This window comes from Rousettus aegyptiacus, unplaced genomic scaffold (genome assembly GCF_014176215.1).
Source record: "Rousettus aegyptiacus isolate mRouAeg1 unplaced genomic scaffold, mRouAeg1.p scaffold_m13_p_7, whole genome shotgun sequence".
Classification (NCBI taxonomy): domain Eukaryota; kingdom Metazoa; phylum Chordata; class Mammalia; order Chiroptera; family Pteropodidae; genus Rousettus; species Rousettus aegyptiacus.
Genome location: NW_023416310.1, coordinates 606,518 through 630,502, shown reverse-complemented (window position 1 = coordinate 630,502; position 23,985 = coordinate 606,518). Strand labels below are relative to the sequence as shown.

The 23,985-nt window shown below is 61.1% G+C and overlaps 1 protein-coding gene across 9 annotated transcripts in view; it reads left to right on the top strand.

Moving 5' to 3' along the window:
- The window catches only part of MYT1L (myelin transcription factor 1 like), a 293,631-nt gene that overhangs the window by 175,819 nt on the left and 93,827 nt on the right, over positions 1 to 23,985 (top strand). For all 9 annotated transcript variants that reach the window (XM_036224409.1, XM_036224411.1, XM_036224413.1 and 6 more), the window contains 4 exons: positions 12,122 to 12,278; positions 19,450 to 19,504; positions 19,665 to 19,698; positions 19,941 to 20,003. In XM_036224409.1, the coding sequence (XP_036080302.1) occupies positions 19,450 to 19,504; positions 19,665 to 19,698; positions 19,941 to 20,003 (152 nt within the window). In that variant the 5' untranslated portion in view covers positions 12,122 to 12,278. The remainder of the gene's footprint in view (positions 1 to 12,121; positions 12,279 to 19,449; positions 19,505 to 19,664; positions 19,699 to 19,940; positions 20,004 to 23,985) is intronic.

Sequence of the window (23,985 nt, the reverse complement as noted above, 5' to 3'; positions counted from 1 at the left end):
TTTTTAAAAACATTCTAGAACATCAGAGTTGGAATGGACTTTAAAAGCACCCGCCTCAGGACCCTGTCCTACAGATAAAAAAGCTGAGGCTCAGAGACTTACTCGCGAAGACCCCGGTTCATCACCCTCCTCTCGGAAGGCGTCCCCGACTCCCCCGCCACCCCCCCCCCAGCAGCTTTCTGGCCTGGGTGTCCCTCCCCCGGGCCCCTTAAACACAGGCCATTAGCATTGGCTTCTGTCTCTCCCGTTGGACTGCTGGTCCCACGTGTACAGTGATCTGTTCTGCATTCCTGGAGCCGCAGCACAAGGGGCACCCAGCGAGCGGCAGGGGCGGAGCCGGAGTCTCCCCAGCTCCAGGTCGGCGGCCGCCGAATGCAGCCTGGTCCCTGCGCCCTGTCGCAGGCCTCACGGGCGCACGCTCTGGAGCCGTGACACTAACACTTTCTTAACTGTATGAGGAATAGCCTTTTAATTAAAAGATTTCTCTGGAGCGCAGACAGTGTGTGCCACCTGCCCTTCCCTCGGCCCCCACCTGCTCTGCTCCACTGGTCCGGGCGACCGCGCAGACCCGTAGCCTCCCCACGCCTCATGCTTTCTGGCCTGCGGAATGACTCGACCTGCCGGGTCTGTCATTCAGTTCCTCCGATTCTGCCACGTGAGTTTTAGTCCCGTCCCTGCCTCAGCTGCCAGCGTGACTGATGCGCGAGGCCCACGGTCCTCACAGGGTGCCCTGCGCCTCTAGACCCCTCCGCGGGGCCTCGGGCCCAGCGCCCGCCGGAGCCAGGCCCGGGGCTCGTGCTGCCCGGCCCTGGCGAGCGGGCCTGGCCCTGGCCTGGGAGGGCGCGCAGAAACACGGCGCCGGCGGTTTGCAGCCAAGCGCTGAGATGTGCTGTTGGGAAGCTTTTTCTTACATAGACCAGAATTATGAGCCCAAATACAGTAGAAGCTCATTCTCCGGGATGGCAAGGTCGGAGGTGAGGGGTCATTGACGCAGAATGACAACGGCACAGTCGGGCTCCTCGGTCCTCGCGTGGGCCCTGGTCCCCGAGCTCCAGCGTGGTCGCCGTCTTAGCGGCGGTGCTGCGTGCGGGTTTTCCGTGGAAGCTGTCGGGCACGGCGGCTCGCCCCGATCCTGCCGTCCAGGTGGGCCTCGCCATCCCCATCTCATAGCTCGGAGGTGTCACCAACTCACCGGCTGCCGTCACACAGCCAGCGGCAGCTCCCGGCCGGCGGGCGTGAACTCTGTTGGTTTCGTGTCTTTCAGCCAGCCTCTAGAGAATTTTGGCTGGTTACTATATTGTATCTTTCTCATACATTACATTGTTTTTAAATTTGTATTTCTAATGTGTTACCATAATCAACTGGTATTTGACAGTTACTGTTTGTCATATAATTTTAACAATACCATTTAAGTTGACTTGTTTCTTAGAGGTGTCGTTAGCACGCCTGCCACCTCTATGTCAACATGCTCTGCCCGGTCTACGCACCTTCTGTAAGTTTCGCCCACCGACTTTCCCTTCAGAGGACCCTCGGGCACTGACTCGCGGTATGCAGAGCCACCGGCTGCTGCGTGAGTGAGTGCGGGCCAAGCCGCGGGCTTTGGGCCTGTGACAGGCATCATGTGGCCGGGCCGAACGGCGTGACACCCCGTGATGTGATGAGTCTTTCTCCCAGGGGCTGCAGCCACTTGGCCAAGCGTCACGGGCCCGTGCTTCTGACATTTCCTGACCTGAGTCTAAGGCTCCGGATGGAGGTGGCACCTGTCTGCCCCGTCAGGTCCTGGCCTAGTGCCGGGAAGGTGGACGTCCCTGGAAGGTGGCGGGTAGAAGCGGTGACCCCAGCCCCACGTGATCCCCTTCGCGGGCCCTCGCGGGGTGGCGGGGGCTTTGCTGACGCCCCGTGCTTCTCTCCCCCACCACGCCCACCTTCACTGCGTCCCCCGAGTCTCTGTTCTCTTTGTTGTCATGACGTGACCATTCCCGCTCAAGGACAAGCACTTCGTCATCCTAGAGTAACCTCACACAGGCCGATTCTGCCGTGCCTAAAGTGACGTGGGAACTGGTTGCCCCGGAACCCACCACTGCTGGCATCGAGGATTGGCCAGCTGCAGGGCTCGAGCAGTGTTCAGGGACATTCCGTCAGAATGAACGGTGAGGGTGAGGGTGAGCGAGGGGCAGTCAGCAGCACACCGGGAGCAGCGGCGGCAGCACCGTGGGACACGAGCAGGGACAGAAAGGTGCCCGTGCCACCCGCCCTCAGGAGCCGAGCGAAGGCCAACACAGCTGATGTGCAGTGGCCGGACGTGGTGCCCGGCCCTGGGAGAGAGGCCGCCTCCAGCAGCAGCCCCCAGGGGGCCGGTCAGGGCCGGGGAGCCGCTGTAACTCCAAGGCACGGAGCCTTTAAGGGTGGCGAGAGCCTGGTCCGGCCCTCTGGGTGGCTTGCGCCTGCCGGCAGCTGTGTGGTCCCACGCCTCGTGCCGGGGCTCTGAGCCCCTCGCCGCCCCCTCTGGCGTGGAGACCACCAGAGCACTCTCGGACTGGGCCGGCGAGTGGGGAGAGCAGCCGTGACTGCGGGGGCCCTGGCAGCGCTGACAGCGGGCGTGCGCGGGGGACAGCGAGCCCCTTCACGGCCGTCACAGCAGTGGAGCCGGAAGCCAAACGTCCAATGCCCAGGGCAGCGAGGCTCATCACACACCCCGTAACTGTCTGCGGAGACAAACGGCCGGTCCACGGACTTGGGGTCCGCTCTGCTGCCTGAAGCAGCCAGAGGCTGTGGTTTTGTGTCTTACCAAAGCTCTGCCCGGCTCTGTCCTACCTGGGCAGGGATGAGTTGGTTCAGATTTGGGGTTTGCTTCTGCATCTTGCTTTGAGTATTGGGTTTGAATGGCATTGCCACGGGTCCCACTGCCTTCTCAAAAAATTTACCGCGTATGCGGGTTTGGGAGCTGGAGGTGACCTGAATGTTATATGTAAACGCATGCTAATGTCCCTCCGGTGAGTGCGGCGGCTGTCACAGCCTCGCAGCTTAGTCCACCAGAGGCCTGCGCACTGCCACGGCTGAACGCCTGGAGTGTATTCATTCCCGTTGGAAACTATTAGATAGCTTTTCTCGAAATATCTCAAAATTCGCCCAGACTGTTGCAGTTGCTGAGCAAAATCACACGGGTGACTTTGTCCACATCTCTCTTATGTAGAACTCAGTCTGGAACTTTCCCACATGCGCTGGTTTGTAAGTTGATTTCAGCTCAGCAAACACACCGGGCACTTCCGCGTGAAGCTCCGCGCTGGGCAAAGGGGACGCAGCCCTCGCGGCCCAGGCCGTGCAGCCTGGTGAGCACAACTGCGGTGCAGACGGAATTCGGATCCCCGGGCAGGGGGTCCGTGTGTAACTCTGTCTGGGAGAGGGAGACCCCTGGACGATGAACGGAAGTCACTGTGCTCACCTGTGCCCTGCCGAGCCCGGGGATGAGAGAGACCGAGCTGCCGGTCCCTGCCCCTCCCCCCACTGCAGCCAGCATCCCCGTCCATCGTGGGTGCTGGGTTTCTGGACCAGATTTAAAGACACACACGGTGAAAAAGCTCACAGTGCACAGGGTGATTCACTCTGGAGGGGCCTGGAGGGACAGGCCAGCCGAAGCTGGCGGGCGGCCCGGCCCGAGATGGTCCCCTAGGCTCAGCCCGCTGTAGCGGGCGCAGGAGGAGGTGTGGGCGACGGCCGCTTCAGAGTTAAGACGGAAGAGACTGCACCTTGCAGCTGATTGGAAATGGGCAGGGGCAGGGGCGAGTCGGTGGTGACTTCTGTTCAAAGAGAGGTGCCCGAGGGTGTCGATGGCGGTGATGCAGAGAGCTGAGGCTTGGCGGGTGGACAGGCGAGAAGCTAAGTGTGAGGGGTCAGCAAGTGTCGGGCGGGGAAACGAGGCAGACGCTAGGAAGCTGGGGATTTGATGGAAAAACAGGCTTGTGGGTAGAGCTTTATGAGTTGTTCAATTAGAGGTAAAAGTTAGATTCATGCCAAGAACGAAATTGCCAAGAACGAGAGTGGAGTCGGGAACAGGATCTGGGGAACATCTCAATTTAGGCGTAGAAGGAGCAGCTTGAAAATTAGGAGGTGGATTGCGTCGGGCACAGGAGGGAGGCGTTTTAAGAGCCACGCGAGGGCTCCGGGCGTGGCTGCTGCGAGAAGAGGGCCCCAGTGGGTGGGCGTGGGTGCCTTTGGGGAGACCAACCTTGGTAAGCGCTGTGGCAGAAGGTAGATACGATATGCTAATTTGGGGATTATACTTAAGGAACAAACAATTAGAATTATTTGAAATCAGCATTTGTTTAGAGAGAAGTATTTTTTTGAAATCAACGTAAAATATCTTCTCGGAAGAGGTCCACGTTTTCCAGATGCAAGAAAAGCAAGCCGGCAGGAGAACTCTTGCCCTGAATTTTTGTTTCGATTGAGGGACTTTAAAATCGGGCAGTTTCAAACAGGCCCAACGTAGCAAACCACATTAATCTTCTCACTGCTTTATATCTCTCTTCAAAGGAGGGTGTCACCTCAGGAAATACTTCTTGTTTTGATGTCAAAGTTTGTGGCTGAAAGTGCGAGTCGCTGTGCGCCTGACACTGCCGGAGGCCGGGCTCGGAGCAGGAGCCCACGCCGTCCGCAGGCTCTCCGGGTTCCCTCTGTCCGGCTCCTGTCCTCTGTGCTGTGCCGCAGGGAAAAGGGCAGTTGATAATTTGCCTAAAATACCCTTCAGCCTAGAAGGCTGATCCTGAGTGACAGGCCTGGAGCTTGGCAGTGGTTATGACCCTTGACCTTTAATTCCCTCCAGACGGAAAGCCCTAGAAAGGAGGTGTCGTCAGTGGCTTTGGAGTGAGAGCCAGGCGTGGAGTGAGGTGGCTCGCAGACGTGGCAGACGCTCCTTCACAGAGACGGGCTGGGCGGGCAGGGCCGCCGGGACAACAGACTCGCTGTCTCAGGCTGGAGGACGGACGTGCACATCTGAGCTCAGCGTGTCCCGGGCGGCTCGCCCTGAGGCTGAGGGGCATCGGTCCGTCCGGCCCCTCCACGGCTCCTGGCCTTCGGCTGGCCGTCCCCGCGCTCGGCTCAGCTTGGCTCGGCTCGCGGGAGCACGTTTACTCCGGCCGTTTGTTCAGTGAAAACCGGAGTTTGTATCAAGACATTCGGCAGCTCAGTGCGTAAACCACGTGTCGTGTGTTATGAAACTGTAACCAACAATTATGAAATTCAAAGCGTAGCTCACTGCACTCACCTGGAAACGTTCCTCATTCCAACTTTAAAGAAGTTTGTAGACCGCATGAGATATGGCATTCGTGTTTAAAAATGGAACAGTTCTGTGCGTTCACATCTGCCATGTGAGAGGACGTGCCTCCCCCAGCGTCTTCTGCAAACCTGGGGCTCCTGCCTGGGGGGGTGGGGTGACCTCCGCGGTGGACAGCTGCAGGGAGGCGGCCCACTGAGGCCCAGGCCGTGATGCTCCCAGGCTCGGGGGTTTCATGCTCTGGCCTCCTTCTGCCTTCTCGAGGGTTCGGAGGCCGCGCAGGCGCTGACCCTGCGCGGCTTTACGGCTGCACGCCGCGGCGACCGTGACAGAGGCGGTTGGCGGGAGAGCGGGTGGGACCCCACGTCCACACTCCTCCGGGACACGAAGCAAAAGCTGCAGCGTGTGACCCCCCTGCATCCTTCTGCCAGAGACCCCACACATGGAAGTGTGACTGTCCCCTGTCCCAGCCCTGTGGTTGCTGCGTGCAAGGGACTAGCTTAGGTCCAATTTCTGTCTCCTGTCAAAATCAAGTTCTCATTATTGGGAAATAGAGTCAAACAAAACGGGAATCCCTAACAGCATCGCTGAACCTTCGTTGTAAAGAGAGTCGGCCTGGTGAGCGGTGCCTCCTGCCGTCCGGGACGTGTCAGTCAGAACATGGGCGTCGCCAAGGTGACGGCGCCAGCCCAGTGCCAAGGGTCAGGAGCACTGGGCGGTGGGGAAGGGGGGAGGACCGCGAGGCACAGGTGCCGTCGTGCTGGGGTTATTCGTGTCCATTGTGCTTTTTGGTAATGAGCGTGTCGTGCTGTCGATGACGCCACCTGATAGGTGTGTCAGCCACATCAGAGGCGCTTAAACCTGGCCGCCAAGTCTCCGCGGTGGCTCGCGTCACCTGGGGAGGACGGGCTTGCCCTGACTGCACTGGTTATGCGGGGGTCCCTTACGTGCGACCTCGCGCAGGGCCCCCAATGACCGAGCAGGCGGGAGTGATGTCCCCCAACGTGAAACAGTCTGGGCCTCGGCGGCTTGGTCTGCAGACCAAGGGACTGGTGGGCGGCTGGTCGGGTCCGCTGGGTAAAAGCCACTGGCCGTCCCATCGGTGGGGCGGGGACAGATCGCATTCTGCCACCGAGCCTTCCTGCGCCTTGGGTGTTGGGGCCGTTTCCACTTCCTGCCTCCTGAGCAGGTCTGGCCGGGCTGGGAAGGTGGGGCGCGCGTGGGGAGCCAGCACTGTCTGGGCAGGGGTGCCGGGAAGCCCAGCCCTCCCCTGCTAGCGCGGACGTGGAGCGGATGCCCCACAGGTGACTCAGTGCCAGGTTCTCAGAGCTGAGAGACAAAGCGACAGCCCAGGTATCAGCCCAGCACAGCCGCAGAACGGAGCCTGGCGACGAGCCTCTGCTCCGGCTGCTGGAACCAGGCGGTGCACGGGCCTTCGGACCCCATCGTTAGCAAGGTTTCAATGTCGCCTCCTTAAGTAGGTGGATGTTTTTAATTGCTATCTATCTAGCAAAATCCATACTGAGAAAATTAGGGCCTGCTTGAATTAGGCCCGCTGAGGCCGAGACAGACCAGATGCTTCGGGTGCGTTTAGCGGCGGGTCCTGCGTGTGCTCAGTGCTCACGCCGCACGCACGTCCGTGAGGGTGCGCTCACGGCATCATCGCGCTTTGCCGTGCTGGCCGGCCAGCCTCTTGCTCTTGATTTGAAATACTGTTTTCCTCTTTTATTTCCTTTTAAATTCTGACTCCCCCAGGAGCTGCCTCACCTGCAGGCAGCTGCACGGATGGAGCCATGACAGAGAAGGGGCTGGATGCCCGTGTCTCCCCATAGAACTCTGTACCTCGAGGGGTCGCCCACATGGCCCCGTTTAGGAAAGCGCGTGGTGCTGTGGCCTCTGTCAGAGTCCTGCTGTGCGGCCTCGTCCCACATCCCGACGGGCCTCGTGCCGGGGCTGGAGGCAGCACAGGGACCTCATGTCCAGTCCCCAGGGCGCCGCCCTGGCCACCCCCTGCCCCTCTCGAGCCCCTTGCTCGCCCTTCCGAATGTCTGTTCTCAGCGCCTCTCCCACCCGACATGCCACACGCCCGCCCTGACTGTGGTCCCTGAGCAGTCGCTCTGTGTGGGGGTGCCCCTGCCGCATCCGGCACCCAATGTGACACCCGACATGGACTCCGGCCGCTCAGGCCCCGTGAGTGCAGCGTCCCTCAGGTGGCGGCTCGCGGCGGCCATGGTGCCTGTCCTCCCCGTGCCCGGCTCCCTCGTGGTTCGCCTCCTGTTCTCTCTGGCTCCGCCGTCCTCTGGTCCTCGTGAGGCCCGACCGTGCCCGCGCCGGATCCCAGGCAGTCTGCTCGCCGCGTCTAACCATGTCCGGGCCGCGTGGCATGGGCCAGACCCAGCGGGACCTGTCAGGGCTGTGGGGAGGAGCGGGCCGGTCAGACGGGAGGACGCCCGCCCGGTGCCACCGCGGTTCTGGGAGGACCCTGGGCACCCCCTCACCCTGGCCGCCCCCTTCGCCCCCTCCGCCCCCTCCACCCTCGCCGCCCCCTTCCGTTCTGCCCCGAGGCTTTTCCTTCCTCTCAGACAGCGTCGGCGCTGGCAGCCGTGAGTGCCCGAGCATGTGGGCGCTTCGAGACCTGCGGCGGGTTGGCTGCACAGGGGAGCGCGTCACGGTGGCCCCGGCAACGTCCCACTCTGATCGTGCCGCACATGGAAGGACCCCCGTCACCCCGCTGGCTGCTGGCGGCGGCACTCAGCCTCCCCCAGCCGTGGCTCCCCGATGTCTCAAACAAGCCGACAGCAGCCACCCTCCCAGTGCGGGGGCTTCTCGTAGGGCCCAGTGAGCGAAGGGGGAGCCCGCCCGCGAACCCCCCACGCGCCACCTGCCTCTCCCTTCAGTGGTGCTGGGACTGAGCCCTGAACTCAGCCCCCGAGGCAGGAGGACTTTGCGGGCGTGTGCGGGTGAGGCCTGTGCGTCCTCCGTCAGCGCCAGGGTCGGGCCCGTCGCGCGCCGTGAGTGCCCGCCGCAGTCGCCAGCTCCTCCCCCTCCCTCGCCGCTCCCCCCTTCCGCCTTCCCTGCCTCACCGCGGGATCCTGTCGCTCATCCATTTCATCACCAACCAAGTGCCAGCGCAGCGCTTGCCCTGTGCCCCCGTGCGAGACGTGAGTGACTGCGGCGAGACGCGTGTCTCCCCTCTGCAAAGGTGAAGAACACCAAAACGGGTGCAGACGCACGGCCGTGACCAAAGCCGACGTGGGCACAGAAAGCCCGGTTCCTAGAACTTTAAAATGCACCGGAAGGACTCAAAGGGAAATCTGAGATAACCTTTCAGAAGACAGAAAAAAAAGAAAAACATGACAAAAATGCGAAAGCTAAGATCAGTGGAGGATGAATTCAGGCACCAGAAGTCCATGGCGTAGAAATTTTCTTAAAAACTAGTAAGGAGAATCAAGAGGGAGAGGCCGCAGGCAGAGGGAGGAGAGCGCCCGCCCGCCGGCCGGGGCAGCAGGGGCGAAGGGGAGGCGCGGCACCCGCACACGGCAGGCTCCGGGAACCCGGGGGAGGGGCCCGGGCCTCCGAGGGGCTGGGCGCGGCCCCTGATCTCAGGAGACAGACCGCGGAGAGCCGCCCGCGGGAGGCTGGAGGACATGCGGGCCCTGCCGGGCCGAGCCGGGCCGAGCCGGGCCGAGCCGGGCCTCACAGGTCTTCATTCTGAACAGAGCCCAGGGAGCGTCCGCGCTGGAGAGGACAGCCGGGAGGGGACCGCGTGGCACACGGAAGTGGGCAGCGCCCCGCGCCGTCCTGCACGCCCTGGGGCCGGCTGGTCAGTGCCGCGACGGCCACGCCTGTGCAGGCACATTGCTCATGAGCAACACGTGTGTTCGGTTGGAGACGCGGGTTTCCTAGAATGAGTTCCCCAGAGGGGATTTCTGCCACCGAGTTTGATGTTAGAAAAGAGCTGGGTTCTACGGCCTGGGAGTCCGGTAGGTTCTGAATCCTGGCTGCCCAGGGATCCCGAGCCCTGTGGCGGCTGCAGGCTCAGCCATGCCCACTCTGGCCCCGGCAGGGACCGGGCTTCTCGCAGTGGCCGTCCTGCTCTGAGGTGCACGCGGGAACGGGGCGAACCGGAGGCTTCTGAGGGAGAACGCGCCGTCGCACCCTCACCCCCTGCTCTTCCCTCGCTCTCCCGAGAGGCATCATCTGAGACGGTTTCACTGCTAACAGGACACAGGACGCACAGACGAGTCAGGTCCACGTGACAACTGCAGTAAACGGGACTCTGGACGCCATCAAGTTACGCTCAGAACACGAACCACCGTTGACAGCCTGCTTGTCACCCGTTAACATGTCGTTTGATCGTTTAATTCTTAACTATCATAAGCTATTTCTATGTGTATTTTTTAAAATATTGCGAACATGCAGTTGAATGTTAGCTGCTTGCAAAAGGCTTTTTTTATAACCATAAGTTTATGAAAGAATTTATTTTTAAAAGGCAAATACCTGCACATTTCACAGTATTGTAACTGAACGTGTTGTCAATAAATGACTGAGTTTTAATTTTCGTCTTAGTAGATCATATTGTACTTTTCCCAATTATTGGTGGGTTTCGTTTTGTAAATTTAACGACGGCCATAGAATTTGTTTTACCCAAATGCACCGTTCTCTTTCCTTCTTTCTGCTCCTTCGCACTTCGTGTCTCTCTTTATACCCGAAAGATTTCCCCGCACCCTTAAGATCACAACAGTGTTGGTTCTAACTTCCCTCTATTCTTTCTTTTATTCTTTCTTTGAGGCGATGTAGCAATTTCCTGTCCGTCCTGTTTTATATCAAGTCACTCAAGTCCAGCCTCAAAAAATATGGGCTGAATTAATTTAAGGTGTTCACGTTTCAGGAGCTCTCTGCCTGTAGCTTCGCTGCTGTTCTTAGCATCACAGTCACAAATGAGAAGCTTCAACTCAGAGACATTACGCAGTATGTTGACAAGATGGTATATTGTGATAATTTACTATACTTGTTGAGCATTTACAATAAGCTAGAACCTTTTTGTATATTGTCTAATTTAGAGACTGAAAATTTTCAGGAAACTAATGCTTATAAAAACAAGCTCAGGTCATGAAGCAGTAAGTAGTCATGTCTTGTAACCTGGGTCTGTCGACATCAAGTCTTTTAACACTCAGATGGTTTACTGGTTGATTGAATCACTTTTATAGCATAATCTGATGCATCGGAGTTGGAACCCCTCCTGGACAGGTTGATAAGAGGCTTCCTCCTTCCCTCTCCTCCCTCCCTTCCTCCCTCCCTCCCTCCCTCCCTTCCTTCCTTCCTTCCGTCTTTTACTCCTCTTTTTCTTTCTTGCCATCCAGTCAACAAACCCATGTTGACAAACCGCTTGGTGCAGGCACCTGCGATACCAAGACAAGTGGGATTGTCCCTGCTCCCAAGGGGTGCACAGCCCAGAGAGGGGGCCACAGTGAAGTCTCAGGGAATTATGAAGCCCAAAGGAGGAGGCGGGAAGAAGACTGTTTTCAATGGCAACGTTGAAAAGAGAAAAGATCTGGTCTAATCCCTTTCTCTTTCTGGAAGTTTCTGATTTTAAATCTTCTGTGGTCTGTGTCATTGTGTTCTCGTCAAGACACACATGTTCAAACACTTCTTCACTGCCCATGGGCACGAAACCCTTCCTGAGGAAGCTTTTACATCTCAGCACCTGAGGTTGCTGGAGGGGACAAGGACGCAGGGCCAGGGACAGGGCCAGGGAGGGGCCGCCGAGGCCTGAGGTGACCCTGGTGTCTCCCTGCGTTCCTTCTGTAACTCAGCTGTCTGGTCGCCTGTCGATCAAACAAGGAGTCGACAAGAAGGTCGCTGCGATGCTGCAGTGCCGTGCCGGCCGCCGGTGCCGCTGCTGACTGAAGCGTCGGTGCCCCCCGCGAGCCCTGGGCGCGCCGCCTCTGAGCTCGGCCAGCCTCCTGGCTCACTCGACGTGTGGGCGTTTGCCACAGCCCGGAGGCTCGCGCCGGGAAGCCACAGGAGCAGGAAGCACTGGGCCTTCAAACGCGTGACCCCTCCGAGTGAACGTCCGGCCATGTTGGTGGGACACACCCAGGGCCACCGCCCGGAGGCTCCCTGGGGCCGGGACTCAGAGCCCCACCGAGCGCCTGGCCCTTCCGGTTCCTCGCGGGGGCGTTTGAGCAGGACTTCCGGCCTCGGGAGGGGCCCTGCGTCTGCGGACGGGGGAGCTGCTTCCGTCGGCCGCTGCCCTGTCAGCAGCTGGGCCGCTCTCAGCACACGTGTCGGCCTCTCTTCGGGTCAGTTTCTTCATTCTTAAAATTAGCAGAAAGTTGGGTTGATGGATAAGTGACATAATAGGTAAGAAAATAGCGCTCTGCAAAGTCTTCAGGCTACACAAACTCTGCAGAAACCAGCTGGTCCTATGGCCCCTGAAGTCCCTGGGAAATCACGGATGAGATAAGGGTGGCGTGCAGGTTCCGGCCGGAGCTAGCCACCATGCTTCGTGTAGGCCGATTCGACCCCAGGGCTACTTACCGGTCCCCCAGAGCCAGGAGTTCTAGAACGCTCTTAGAGCAGCATGTGTCACAGACCGCACAGCGGACTTAGCTGGCAGGGCCACGTGGGCACGGCCTGCGGAGACCCTTCTCGGAGCGGGAAGAGCCGGCCCCCAGCCTGGGAGAGCACCCAGAAGGGGAGCCGCTGTGTGCGGCTAGGAGGGGCACGTCGGCGACGGCCCAGAGGGGGCGGCGGGGCCGTGGGCACAGGGGGCAAGCGCCCTGCACGCGTCCTCCTCGTGGGCCGGGCAGCCCTTGGGCGCCTTACAGCGCTGCTCGTGTTTTGCAGATGGAGAAGTCGAGGCACAGAGAAATCAAGTGACTTCGCCGCAGGCACGAGCTGGGGAGGACCAGGATTAGAGCTTGGAGAGCATCCCGACTCCGGGCCGGGTCCTGCCTGCGGGGTCACGCCGCCTCCACTCCTAGGAGCGAAGACTTCCTGCAAGGTAAAGCGGGCCGCCCGGCGGGGCGGGAGCAGTCCCCGCGGGCTCGCATGCCCACTGCGGGATGCGGGGCCGGCCGCGCCTCGCGCCCCGACACAGGCCACATGTCCTGTGCGATGGGCAGACAGCCCCGTCCTGGGATCTACAGGGACAGAGCCGCTCTCTCCAGCCCTCCTCCAGCTCCTGCCTGCCCCCGGCCTCCGGGCCGGCCTGGGCGGCGCTGCTCCCCGCCGCGGGAGCCTCACCGCGCCTGCCCCACCCCCCGGACATCGCTCTAAGGTGCCCCCCTGCGGCCGTGAGCCCCAGATCCAGACCGTCAGTGCGGAGGGGCGTCGAGCCCACCGTCCGATGGGTGAAACTTGCGCGCGTGGGTCCCAGTGGACGGGCTCGCCTGCGCCCGACCCTCCCATGGGGTCAGACCGCATTCGCTGTCCCCCTTCAGCACCCTGGGGTCGCGACGTGCTGCTCCTGCCTTCCCCTACAGCCCTTCCGGAACTTTTTCCCCCGTCGCCGCCCGCGCCGCTCGCTGGACGGCTCTCCCTCTGTGGGGGGTCCCAGTCCAGCTCCACCTCTAGAAGCTCCCTGGAGTGTCTCCCCCGGCGGGGTCTCTCCCAGGGATTGGGGCACGTGGGCATCCAGACGGGCGGTCGCAAGTGGCAGCCGAGTGGGGGCAGCGCAGTGAGGCGGCAGTGACCGCGTGAGCCGGGAGGGCACAGGGCTGCTCAGCGAGCTCCCCTCTTCCGGGCCCTCCCACTGTGTGCGTCCGGACCCGTCGTGGCCTGTTGCCCACGGAGATGCCCTTGTCGCCATGGAGTTCACTCAGGTGGGAGCCGGCTCAGGCGCAGAGGCGCTGCAGGGGGCGACACCCCACTTCGCAGACACCCAGCCCTCGCCCCAAAATCCACCTCTGCTGCCCACCTGTGATGATCGTGGAAACATTTTAATTTCTGAAGGTTTTCTGTGGAATTGTCTCCTGTGAACCCAAGTGCACCTCGGAGGTGACGCATTCTACCGTGTGTAGACATGAGCATCTGTAGCTTTTTGTTCTTTATCCTTTTAGTATTGTCCACCCCTTAAAAAATAGGAAAAGCATTTTTTAACTGAATTAAAAAAAAAATTTATAATAGACAATTGCAAGGATAATTTAGATATCCATATAAACGGACAGTTCCAGTAAGGCTTTTCTCTGTCAAAACATATTTGAATGCTTGAATTTTCCTGTTGGTACCTCGTCGGCATTCGCGTCCGGGCGCTGGGCGAGCCGCAGGCTGGGAGGCCGCCGGGCCGGCCGTGTTTGCCGCCGGCTCAGGCCCCCTCGCCACACCTGTCGCGTCGTCTCCTCCCCACACACTCCCACCCGAGGGGCAGCTGTAGGGCAGAGCGGGCTGGCTCGGGAGCCCCCCACCCCAGGGTATGGGACAGACCGTGGACAGAGGGACAGAGGGAGGCTGGGCTGAGGTGGCAGGGGCCGTGGAGGGCCCAGGAGGAAACCACAGCCCGGCCGCAGGAACCCCTTCCCGATGGCCCCGGTGCCGCCTGCAGTGTTCACCGCCACGTGGACAACAGTGCCACCACCGAACACGGAACACCTGGAAGAAAGCCCTGGGAACAGGTGGGCAGAGGGTTGATCCCTCGGCACGCCGCGGCCCTTACCGATCCCTGGGCGGCGGAGCAGCGGCTCCACGTCGCGGGCACACGGCAGGAGGAGAGGCGCCGGCGGCCGTGAAGGCCCGCGCGGTCCGTCGGCGACAAGCTCGGAGGGAAACGGGCAGCACCCACGTCGCCAGAGCGCACGCGCGATTTCACTCCTGGCCGCGCCGGCGGCATCGTTTTGGAAAACCACGCTGCGGAAACGTGCCCAAAGGTGCGTGCGCGGTTGTCACTGCGGCTTTACGCACGGTGGACTAAAGCGAACGAAGGCGACAGGGCAACCCGACTACCCGTCAGCGGGGGAGTGGACGGGGGCGGGCAGAGGACGCGCAGCGCGTGCGGACCCGGCGCGGCCACGGAGCGCAGCGCGCGTCGGGCCGCCACGGCCGGGGGCGCGGCCGCCGGCAGCCCGCGGGGACGCCTGCGCCCCGGGCCCGGGAGAGTGCGGCTCCGAGCGGCCGCGTGTCGCTCCGCGAGCTCCTCTGGGTCCTGCGACGCGATGGCGAGAAGAGCGAAGGAAAGGCAAGCCGCGCTGCGCTCGAGCCGGTCCTCAGGGGCCCCGCAGGTGGGGGGGTGGGGCACGGCCTCGCTGCGATGACGGCCGCGGAACGCTGGGGAGGCCCGGCACCCCGGACGCTCGGGGCGACCCCGTCCGGTATGGCCTTGGCGGCGCCCGGGAGGTGGAAGGAGGGCAGCGAGGGGAGACAGCGGCAGGCGGCAGGGCGTGGCGGGCGATCCCACAGCAGAGCAGGGGAGGCCCACGCGCGCTTCGGGCTGCGGCCCGGGACGAGGGGCGGTGGGGGCCTCGCGAAGGCCGCTGGGAAGTGCTGGGCCGGCACCGGCCTCACCCGCGTGGCTCCTGTTTCCTGCGCCTGCGTCTCTCGCTTCTGTCGGCACCGGGCCCCACACAAGCAGCACCGTCTTGGGGTGAAGAGGCCGAGGCAGGGGGTCCCTGCTATGAGAGGACAGTCCCTAGGTGCCATCTGCTAAAGAAATGGCGACGAGGAGGCAGAGGGGAAATTAGGAGCAGACCAACCGAGGCTTTTTTCCTATGCGTTTTTGTTTTGTTTTTGTCTATTTTTTCCTTATTTCCATGCTATCAGGTTGGATAACTAAAATTGAGACTTAGGAACCACGACACCATGACCCAGAAGCCCCCGATCTCCTCCAACTGTGCAGCCTGCTTCAGAGAGCAGACAGAAATCCTAGATTCTAACATATTTGCACTGCACTAAATCCATTAAAAAGCAGAACATTTTTTTGTATTTTGGAAAAGAATTTTTATTTTGTGGTACTTTTCATAAGCACTCTTCAGGGATGACTGCAGCACAGAATTCTGATTCTTGCTGATCTTTGCAGGCGGATTTTCTGTGAGCCCCGACGTCTCCGAGTGAATGGAGATGTGAGCAGCTCCTGCCCTGTCGGGCTACATGTGTAGAGACAGGTCTCTGTTGCCTAGGAGACGACCGTGCGCAGGAGCACGAGCGCTCGGAAACCACCCGTCACTCTGCCGGGGCGTCTTGCTCTTCTTCGCTGTGCCTGTCCCGCCCGCTCAGCAAACCGCAGCGCCGTGGGCGCCCCGCACCCCCGCGGTCCAGCCTCGCCCGGCGGGGCAGGAAGCAGGGGCGGAGGGGCGGGAGGCGGGAGACTGGGAGACAGGGCCTGGGGGGCGGAGGGGGACGGCCCAGGTTCTCCGACAGGTGAGGGCTGTCCGCCGTGGAGACTGACCCCTGTGTCCTCGCCCCCCCTCCCCGCCCTCCTGCGGGAAGCAGAGCAGGTCACAGGTGCTCAGGGACAGAGACAAGTCAGAACGCTGAGGGGAGAGTGGCAGCGGCTGTCACAGCCCCAGGACCCCAAGTCCAGCTCCCCGGGTCCATGGTCAAGGCCGAAGAGCTCTCTCATGGCAGGCAGGAAGCCGCCCCCAGGGGCTGGACGTCTGAGGCTTTGACTAGTTCACACGCGTCTTCTGCCCTCAGCCCGAGGAAAGGCTCATTCACCTGGGGAGGAGGACGGAGGGGAACCAGCCACGAAACAGATCCTGATTCCAGGTGTGAGGCTGACATGTGACAAGCTACCTCACTTGCGTCTACGGGTCACTCTGAGAGCTTTGTTGGCTCAAAGTAAATTTCTTAAATTCAAGACGTGTCTTGAATTTAAAACCATTTAAAGTTCCTAAGAAAACCTATCCTTATTTTAAAAATAAGCACTAGACGTAAAACTTACTGCGGAAGCAGCGCTTTTGGGATGGACTTCGTGACTGTGCGGGACGTGGGGCGGAGCCCCTGGCAGTGACGCCCGGGCTGCTCTGTGCAGCGCAGGGACGCGAGGGCGGACAGGCAGACGGGGCCGCCGGACCTTCACGCATCGCCGCACGCGGCGCCTGCAGCTCCGGCCTCAGAGCCACGAGGAGAAGCGATCAAAAAGGCAGCTCCCGGTGCCCCTGACGGGGGACAGGAGCCTTCTCTGCAAAGGGGCGGGCGGGAGGGGCCGCGGAGGAGGAGGGAGGAGGAGGAGGAAGGAGCAGAACCTCAGTGGGCTCCGCGCTCGTGGGCGGCCTCTGACCCGACACTTAGACGTGAACGCTGGAAATGAAAAACCCTCGCAGTTTGGACTATGAATTGCACGCTTTCTGAGTAATCCGGACCTCCCTGGTGCTTTGCTCATGCTGAAACATCTGTGTAAAAGCAAAATTTAAATCAGTTTTGATACTTCATCTTACGGCTTCATTAGCCGAGGAAAAAGGGAGAGAGCCTTTTGCTTCGCGTCCACTGTGTGCTGGCTGCGGTGCTAGATATTTTTTAGTAAATTGCCTGTGATCTCACAGCAAAGGGAGCTTTATTTACCAGAGAAGAGTATCATAGAGCCCGAAAATTCAACAAGATCAGCACAAGAATGTCAGATTGGGGAGTGGCATAGGATGGCCCCAACAAGACCCAGCCATGGTGGGAATGTAACAAAACCAAGAGGAATATTTTGGTATAGTGGGGAAAACACTTATTTAATGAGTGATTAATAGCAGAATTAACTGTCCATCTGGAGGAAAATAAGATTGTCCCGCTCTACGTAAAAAAGGGTTAAATTTTTTAAAGGAAAAAACAAAACAGTTCTTATGCGACCACATGAGCATTAGCTAAAGAGGCTGAGTTTTTCGATTTGATACCCAGAGGGGGGCGCCAGGCTCACTGCCCTCCGGCGACAGTTATCTCCTGAGCCAGGCCTGTCAGAGGGAGCCACTGGCCCAGGGTCCTCCGCGCAGGGTTCGAGCAGCCGCGCCCTGTGGAGGGGCGCCCCTGGGGCCCCCGGAGCACACCGCATGCCTGCAGGGCTCAGGCCTCCCACATCCTGTTCCCTCCACCTGAAACACCCCTCCCCCCTCCCCCACACACCTTTTCAAACTCGGCTGGAAGGTCAGGCCCACCTGGAGCCTCTGTCACAGCCCAGGGTGGGTGGGCCGCGGCCCTCCTGGCTCTTCAGGCTGTGCTTAGAGCAGCCCACGCGTCCACCCAGCACAGGTCTTCACCTTAGGGAGTGGGGTCACTCCCGTCAGCTGCTTCCCCAGCCCCCGGGTGGGTGCACGGCTCCCGCGGGGCCCAGTCCGTTCCCGCTCACGTCCCGAGCGCAGGTGCACCTTGTGCTTCACGTCACATTGGCCCGTGTGCTTTGCTGAAGCTGGAGTGTCTGGAAAACGTTTCCGTGTGGACTCGAGACTTACGAGCGTCGCCGTGCGCTGTGCGTGTGCGTGAGCGACAGGCCGCGGCAGGTCCCCAAGAGGCGCCACGGGCGCAGCGCCGGCTGGTGCTTCCCAGACGCCCCCAGGTCCACCTCCTCTCCCCGCGCTCCAGGCGGCGGACGCACAGCCCGCGGGGGCGGCTGTCCCGGCCGCTCCTCCTCAGGCGACTGGCCGGCGCCTCTCAGCTACTCTGACCCCGCTCCACCCTCTCCCCGACCGCCAACGACTCATTTTCTAAGAATAAGGGGTGCTTGTGAGGCACCCCGCCCCCACCGCCACCGTGCTCAGCAAAGGATGGCTGTGACCCCCTGGGTGACTGGGGCCCCTCCGGGGGCTTCCCACTTGCCTGCGGCCCCGGCCCCAGCCCCATTAAGCCCATCTGTCCAGCCCAGTCGGTGCTGGCCTGCCCCTGCCACCTCCGGGACACACCGCCATCCCAGCAGACGGCTCACCCACCCAAGGACGCCGCGTCCAGCGTCCGCACGCAGGGCCGCACCAGCCTCGTGCTCGTCCTCCTGCGCCGAGCAGTCCTGGCCGCGACATCTGCCCCAGAAGCCCCCCAACGATGCCGGCGCGCCAGCTCCTCGTCCTCCACGATGCTGGCTGTCCTGCACCGGACGCCGGCGGGGGCCTGCCCAGGCGGGGCCCCCATCACACGCGTGAGCATTGCCCCCGCAGCTCCCCGCTCCGCACTCGGTACGCGCCTTAGCGGGCGGCCATGGCGGTCGGTCGCCAGCCACACAGTGGTGCGGTGAGGCCCGGTGCTCTGTCTGGAGGCGGCTCACCCGGACCACGGCCGGACAGCCCGCCCCGTCCACCCCCTGGCGCTCGCTCTGCAGCAGAGCGGCCCGCGGGCCTCCTCGCCCCCGCCCGACCGCGGCGGCTGTGCGCAGGGGCCGCGTTCCGCAGAGAAACCGCAGCTGGGCTGAAAACCCCAGGCCTGCCATCCGAGGGGCTGTCGCCGTCCCCGCTGCTCTCTCCTCGGCCCGTCGTGCCGGCGGCTTCTCCCGCCCTGCGGCCTCGCCGTGCGCAAACCGGTCAGACGTTGGGCGCGGACGCGCCAGCACACGTCCCCCGGCCGGCGGCGTGCTCCTGGGCTGGCGGAGGACGCGCGGGGACGGGCGGCTTGGCTCCAGGGTCTGCACCACACCTCCCGCTCGGGGACCTTGGGCAAGTCAGACCCACAGAACGGTCGTGATAGAGACGCCGCCTGTGGGGGTTGGGCAAGGCGGCACCTGGAAACACGTGCTGGTCTCCAGTGTCAGACGTCCGGGTCACCGTGAGCGAAGGGCCCATGTCCCTGCAGGGCGTCCTGACGTTAGGTCACATGGACTGCAACTGCACCGCAGGAACCAGAGGGCGGAGAGGGTGCGAGGGCCAAGCGCCGTCCCTCTGGGCCACCTGGCCCTCTGCCCTCACCCGCTGCAGCGGGAAGGAGCTCGCAGTGACTGGAGGGGCCGGACACAGCGCAGGTGTCGGCGTGAACCTTCTGCAAACAGCAGCTCCGTCATGTCCTCGGTACAGAGGGCAGCTCAGACTCAGCCGATCCGCGTCCTCATCGGTCCTCTGAAAGGCAGGAAGTGGGTCATGCTCAAGGCCCGTCACAGAGGAGGACCCCGAGTCAGTGTCCCCCACAAAGTCAGAGCCAGTCTGTGATCTAACGTGGGGGTGGCCTGACCCCCCGTCCCGCCAGAGGAACGTGACGGAAGCTGTCGCTAAGGTGCTGGGGCACAGCACGTGCCCTGCTGGCCCCTGCACAGCGAGGGGACTGACCGCCTGCTCATCTGTCCCCAGATGGAGGTGGACGCCGAGGAGAAGCGTCATCGCACGCGGTCCAAAGGGGTTCGAGGTACGTGCACGCGTCCCCCAGTCCCTGGACACTTGAGTGGGGTCGCCTTCGCACCACGGAGCTGCGGGGACGGTTCCCGCTGACCCCTCACGGGAGTTCCGTGTGGAGGAGGGGCCCCGGCGACAGGTGACTCATCTGTCCGTGTCCCATCTCTCTGCAGTTCCCGTGGAGCCAGCCATCCAGGAGCTGTTCAGGTGAGCCGGCGGGTCGGCGCGTCCCCGACCCCACCCCCGCCCGCAGCTTGCGCCTCTCGCCGGGGCCACGGCGCGTCCAGGCTCGCGCACGTCCTGCCACGCTGGAGCGACCGCCGGGACCCGCTGACGGGCCGCGCCCCCGAGCCTCCCCGCCCAGCTGGCCCACCCGCCCCCGTGCCCGGAAGCTCTCCATCTCACCTGCCCGCAGCGCGCCCCGTGTAACGAGTCCTTCCCTGTTGCAGCTGCCCCACGCCCGGCTGCGACGGCAGCGGCCACGTCAGCGGCAAGTACGCGCGACACAGGAGGTAAGGCCTGCCTGGCTCCGCGCCGCACCGTCGCGAGCGGCTTCCGGGGGCCCCGGACCCAACGCCGGGGGCGAGCGGCGAGTGTCCTGGGGGCGGCGAGCGTCGCGCTTGTCCTCGCACGGGAACCCTGTCTTGGTCTCGCGTCCAGGTTCTCAAACCGTGTCCGTTCTGCCGTCGCAGAACAGCGTTCACGGGGCCACGTGAGATGGCACGCAGTGAAGCCAGCTTGCGGCGCGTTTCCCCGGGGACGCGCGTCACTGAGAAGGCTCCCGGCTCCCCCGCCTTGCCCTCGGTCCCTCAGAGCGTGGCCCTCCAGACCTCTCTGCAGGAGTGTGGACGGTTCAACCCGGGATGGGGAGCCCCGTGCGGGCCCTGGGCGGCGGGGGCGGGTCGGGGGGAGCCTGCGGGCGGGTCGCCTGAGAGTCGGGGCCACCTATGGACGGTCGTTATTCTCGTGAACAGCTGGTTTTGGGTTCATCGCAGAGGTGGGAGTGCAGGGCCTCCGGAGGACGGGGCGCCCGGGGTCCTGGCCGGCAGCGCCCGCGGCAGTGACGGCCCACCCCAGGCCCAGGGGCACGATGGCTTCCAGGGTAGCGTTATTTTCCATGAGAAAGTTGTTCTCTGTGATAGAAAAGCAGCTGCCCCTTTTGGTAGAAGTTTCTATCATGATGAGTTAGAAGTGTTCGCTGTCTATAATAAATTTTTAGCTAATTTTTCACAAATTACTTTGCTGAGACTAAGGTCATTCAGCCTGACGAGCCACATAATCAACTCAGGCGCCGGAATCACTGCCTGACACTGCTTCTTTTTCAGCTGAGTGCTAATTTATGGGTGAAATCAGGCAATTATTTTGAATGTCCTTTAGTAAAATCAAGGGAAAAATTACAAATTATTTCCCAAAACCCCATGCGAGCTGTTAAGGAGGCAGAGAGTTCTCCGGAGCATCCACGATGAAATGGTGATCGGACTTCTGTGACACGCACCAAAGGAACAACGAGCCCTCATCTAAGGGATTCTGTGATTTAAATATTAGATTTATTATTGTTGTTGCATAAAAGAGAACGTTACTGAACTATGGAATTTAAATAAGTAGTTTATTTAAAGTATGTTATTTTTCAAAGGAGTATATATGTAAATACTTCTAAAACTTGTAAAAAATTACATTGTTTATGTTTTCAATGGAAAATAAGTTTGCAAACCATGAGTGCAATCAAATTTTCCCCTGATCATCCCTTGATTAGTAAATAGTCAAAATTTATCATATTGTTATTAATAGAAAAGATTAAATTTGGCTAAGAAGTTTTAATCAGGTGTCAGCTATCATTTCATAACTAGTTTAGCAGGAAAACTCTTGACGTTTCTGCAGAATTACCTCAGACAGCCGCGTCGCTGCTCAGGGTGCACCCCGTCCAGCTGTGGACGATGCGTCCCCGTGTGGCATGTGGCCTGCGTCCGGGAGCTCCCCGCTGGCTTAAAGGACGGTGCGTAGACGGTCGGGCGCGGTTTGAGGACAGCCTTGGAGACGCGGGCTGGTGTGGGCACGGAGCCCTCCACCTTTCGGGGGCTGAGCAGTTGGGCTTTGGGGCGGTTCACAGAAACATCCAAACGGGAAAGTTTTCCGACACGTTTTGCCTTAATTTAGAACAATGTTAGCGTTTTTACCGTGAGTCTCATGATATGTGGTTATCGGAATCCCTGGCGTTTTCTTGGAAATAGTGAATTAGAGGCGTGGCACAGTGGGCGGAGAGCGATGCCCAGTGCAGACGCACGCGGTTCCGTCTCTGAGAACTGCGAGTGAGCCGGGGGGCTTTGGGCAAATCGTTTGGCGTTTATGGACTTCTTTTCCTCAGTTCTAAAGTGGGAGAGTTGCAGACTTTGTTATGTAAAAGTAATTACCATTCAAAACTTCTATGACCAGGCAAGCCTCCTCACAGAGGGGTCTCCTAGAAGCATCCGATGAGGCTCCTGAGTGTTGTTTTTTGACAAGTGTCATTTTTTGACATCTACGTGTTACCAGTAATTTTGAACTAAGGGATGACGTTGAATTTCTTAAACAGAAAAGCACTCCTTCTGAGGGGAGGCTCAGGGACACGTAGCAACCTCTGACCGTTAGTGTCAAACCGGTGAGTGTTCAGTTGTATCTAGCTTTGTTTTGTTCTAATTTTAAAAGATTTCCCTCTGCCAGTGTCCCCCACACAGCTGCTCGTGTGTGCAAACCCCACACACACCTTCCTCACACGCGTACCCTTGGCCTCTGCTGGCCCCGTCTCTGCTGGGCCTTGGCGCATGGCGGGCCTCTTCAGACGTGACCGGCGTGGTGGCCTCAGCTCGGGCGTTGGTGAAGTTAATCGCCTTTTGGTGTTTTAACAGTAAGTTTCTCAGTGAACGTACTCGTGTTAGAGCTACACATTCATTCATGTGTCACATTAGTTCGTGGCCAAGTAAAAGGTGCATCGTTAGTGTGTCGACGTTTCTGCTTATTCGAACGCGCAAAAAAGAATTTGAGTCAGGTGTGCAGAATCAGCAATGTAAAAAATCAACACGAATTTTAGGAATCTGATGGCAATCGATAAAACAACGCTTACCGGTTATCTTTGTGGTTCACGTGAGCAGCTTTCTCAGGATCGGTCCGGCCTGCCACGGTGCCGCCTGCGGGGCTGCCTCGCAGCGTCACCGCTGTCCTTGCTCTCCGTGGCAGCTGCTAACATCGGCGGCGCATTTGTTTATTTGCAGTTGATAGTGCCGGGGCTGCAGGTTTGTAAGAAATCAGGAGCGCGGAGGCTCAACTCCCGGTACCGCCTGCGAAAGGCCCCGGGCTGGGAAGGGGACCCGCCGGTGGAGATCCCGGTGAGAGACCGCGAGGTCGGCGCTATGGTCACAGCTCATCACGTTGGACGGCCCGCCTCGCTTCGGGAACAGAGTCCTTGGACGAACGGGGACGTAGCCATGCGTGTCCCTCTGCGCTGCTGGTCCTCGCGCAGTCCGAGGGAGCTGACGAGCACGCGTGTGGCCACCCCAGCACAGGTGCATCGGGGGGGGGGGGTCAGGAAAGGCCTGCGGGGCGTGCGGACGGAGCCGCGCTGGCGGCCCGGGCCCCCTCGGGGCTCGCTGCTGCGGGGCGCTTCGTCCTCGGCCCTTGGCAGCTGAGGCGGAAGCGAGCGTGCAGCATGGGGGCCGCCGAAGGCGCAGAGCGCACGTGGCTCCGCGGGCAGCGCCGGGGCGGCGGGGCGGCGGGTGGCGGCGGCGCTAGGCCACCGGCCTGTGTCGGGCGCAGGCAGCCAGGGCCAGGCCACTCGCGCAGCTGGCGACATGGCAGACTGTCATCTTCAGGAGTGTCACTAGACTTGGACAAGCGGCTCCAACTTTGTTTCTTCCGACCGAGGCTTTATGTTCTCAGCTGTAAGCACGCAGAGCCGTGCAATCTGCAGTCAAGGCTGGGAGCAGGTCCCTCCGGGAGCCATCCCGGCGGCCTCTCCCTGCACAGCCGAGCGGGGTGTGGCACGGCTGGCACCGCGTGCCACCTGAGCGCATTGGGAGTTTGCTGAACAATGCCCACAGGCGGCCAGTATGACCTGAGAGGCGGTCCGCCCACGGAGCCGCTCGCAGCTGCAACGCCTTGCGCTGGCTTGCTGAGTTCCCCACGGTTTCGTTGCTTGGATGTGCAAGTCAGGGACGAGAACTCCCTGGGCCATCCCCGCACTCCCCCCGGACGCCCCTGTCCCCAGTGCCTGTCCACAGTGCGCAAGCAGACTTGTGACCTGCAGGCATTTACAACACCGTGGCCGGAAACCGAGGGGCTGCCCACGTGCCCGCAGCCACGTCGCGGTGGGGGTGGCAGGGAGGTCACGGGGACCTGGAAGCCGCGCCCTGGAGTTAGGAGTCGCTGTGGTCCGCAGGAGGGCTCCAGGCGAGCCGCCGAGGGCGGGGCCGCTCCCAGCTCGGGCCGCCTTGGTCCACGCAGGGCCGGCGTCCACGGCCGCCC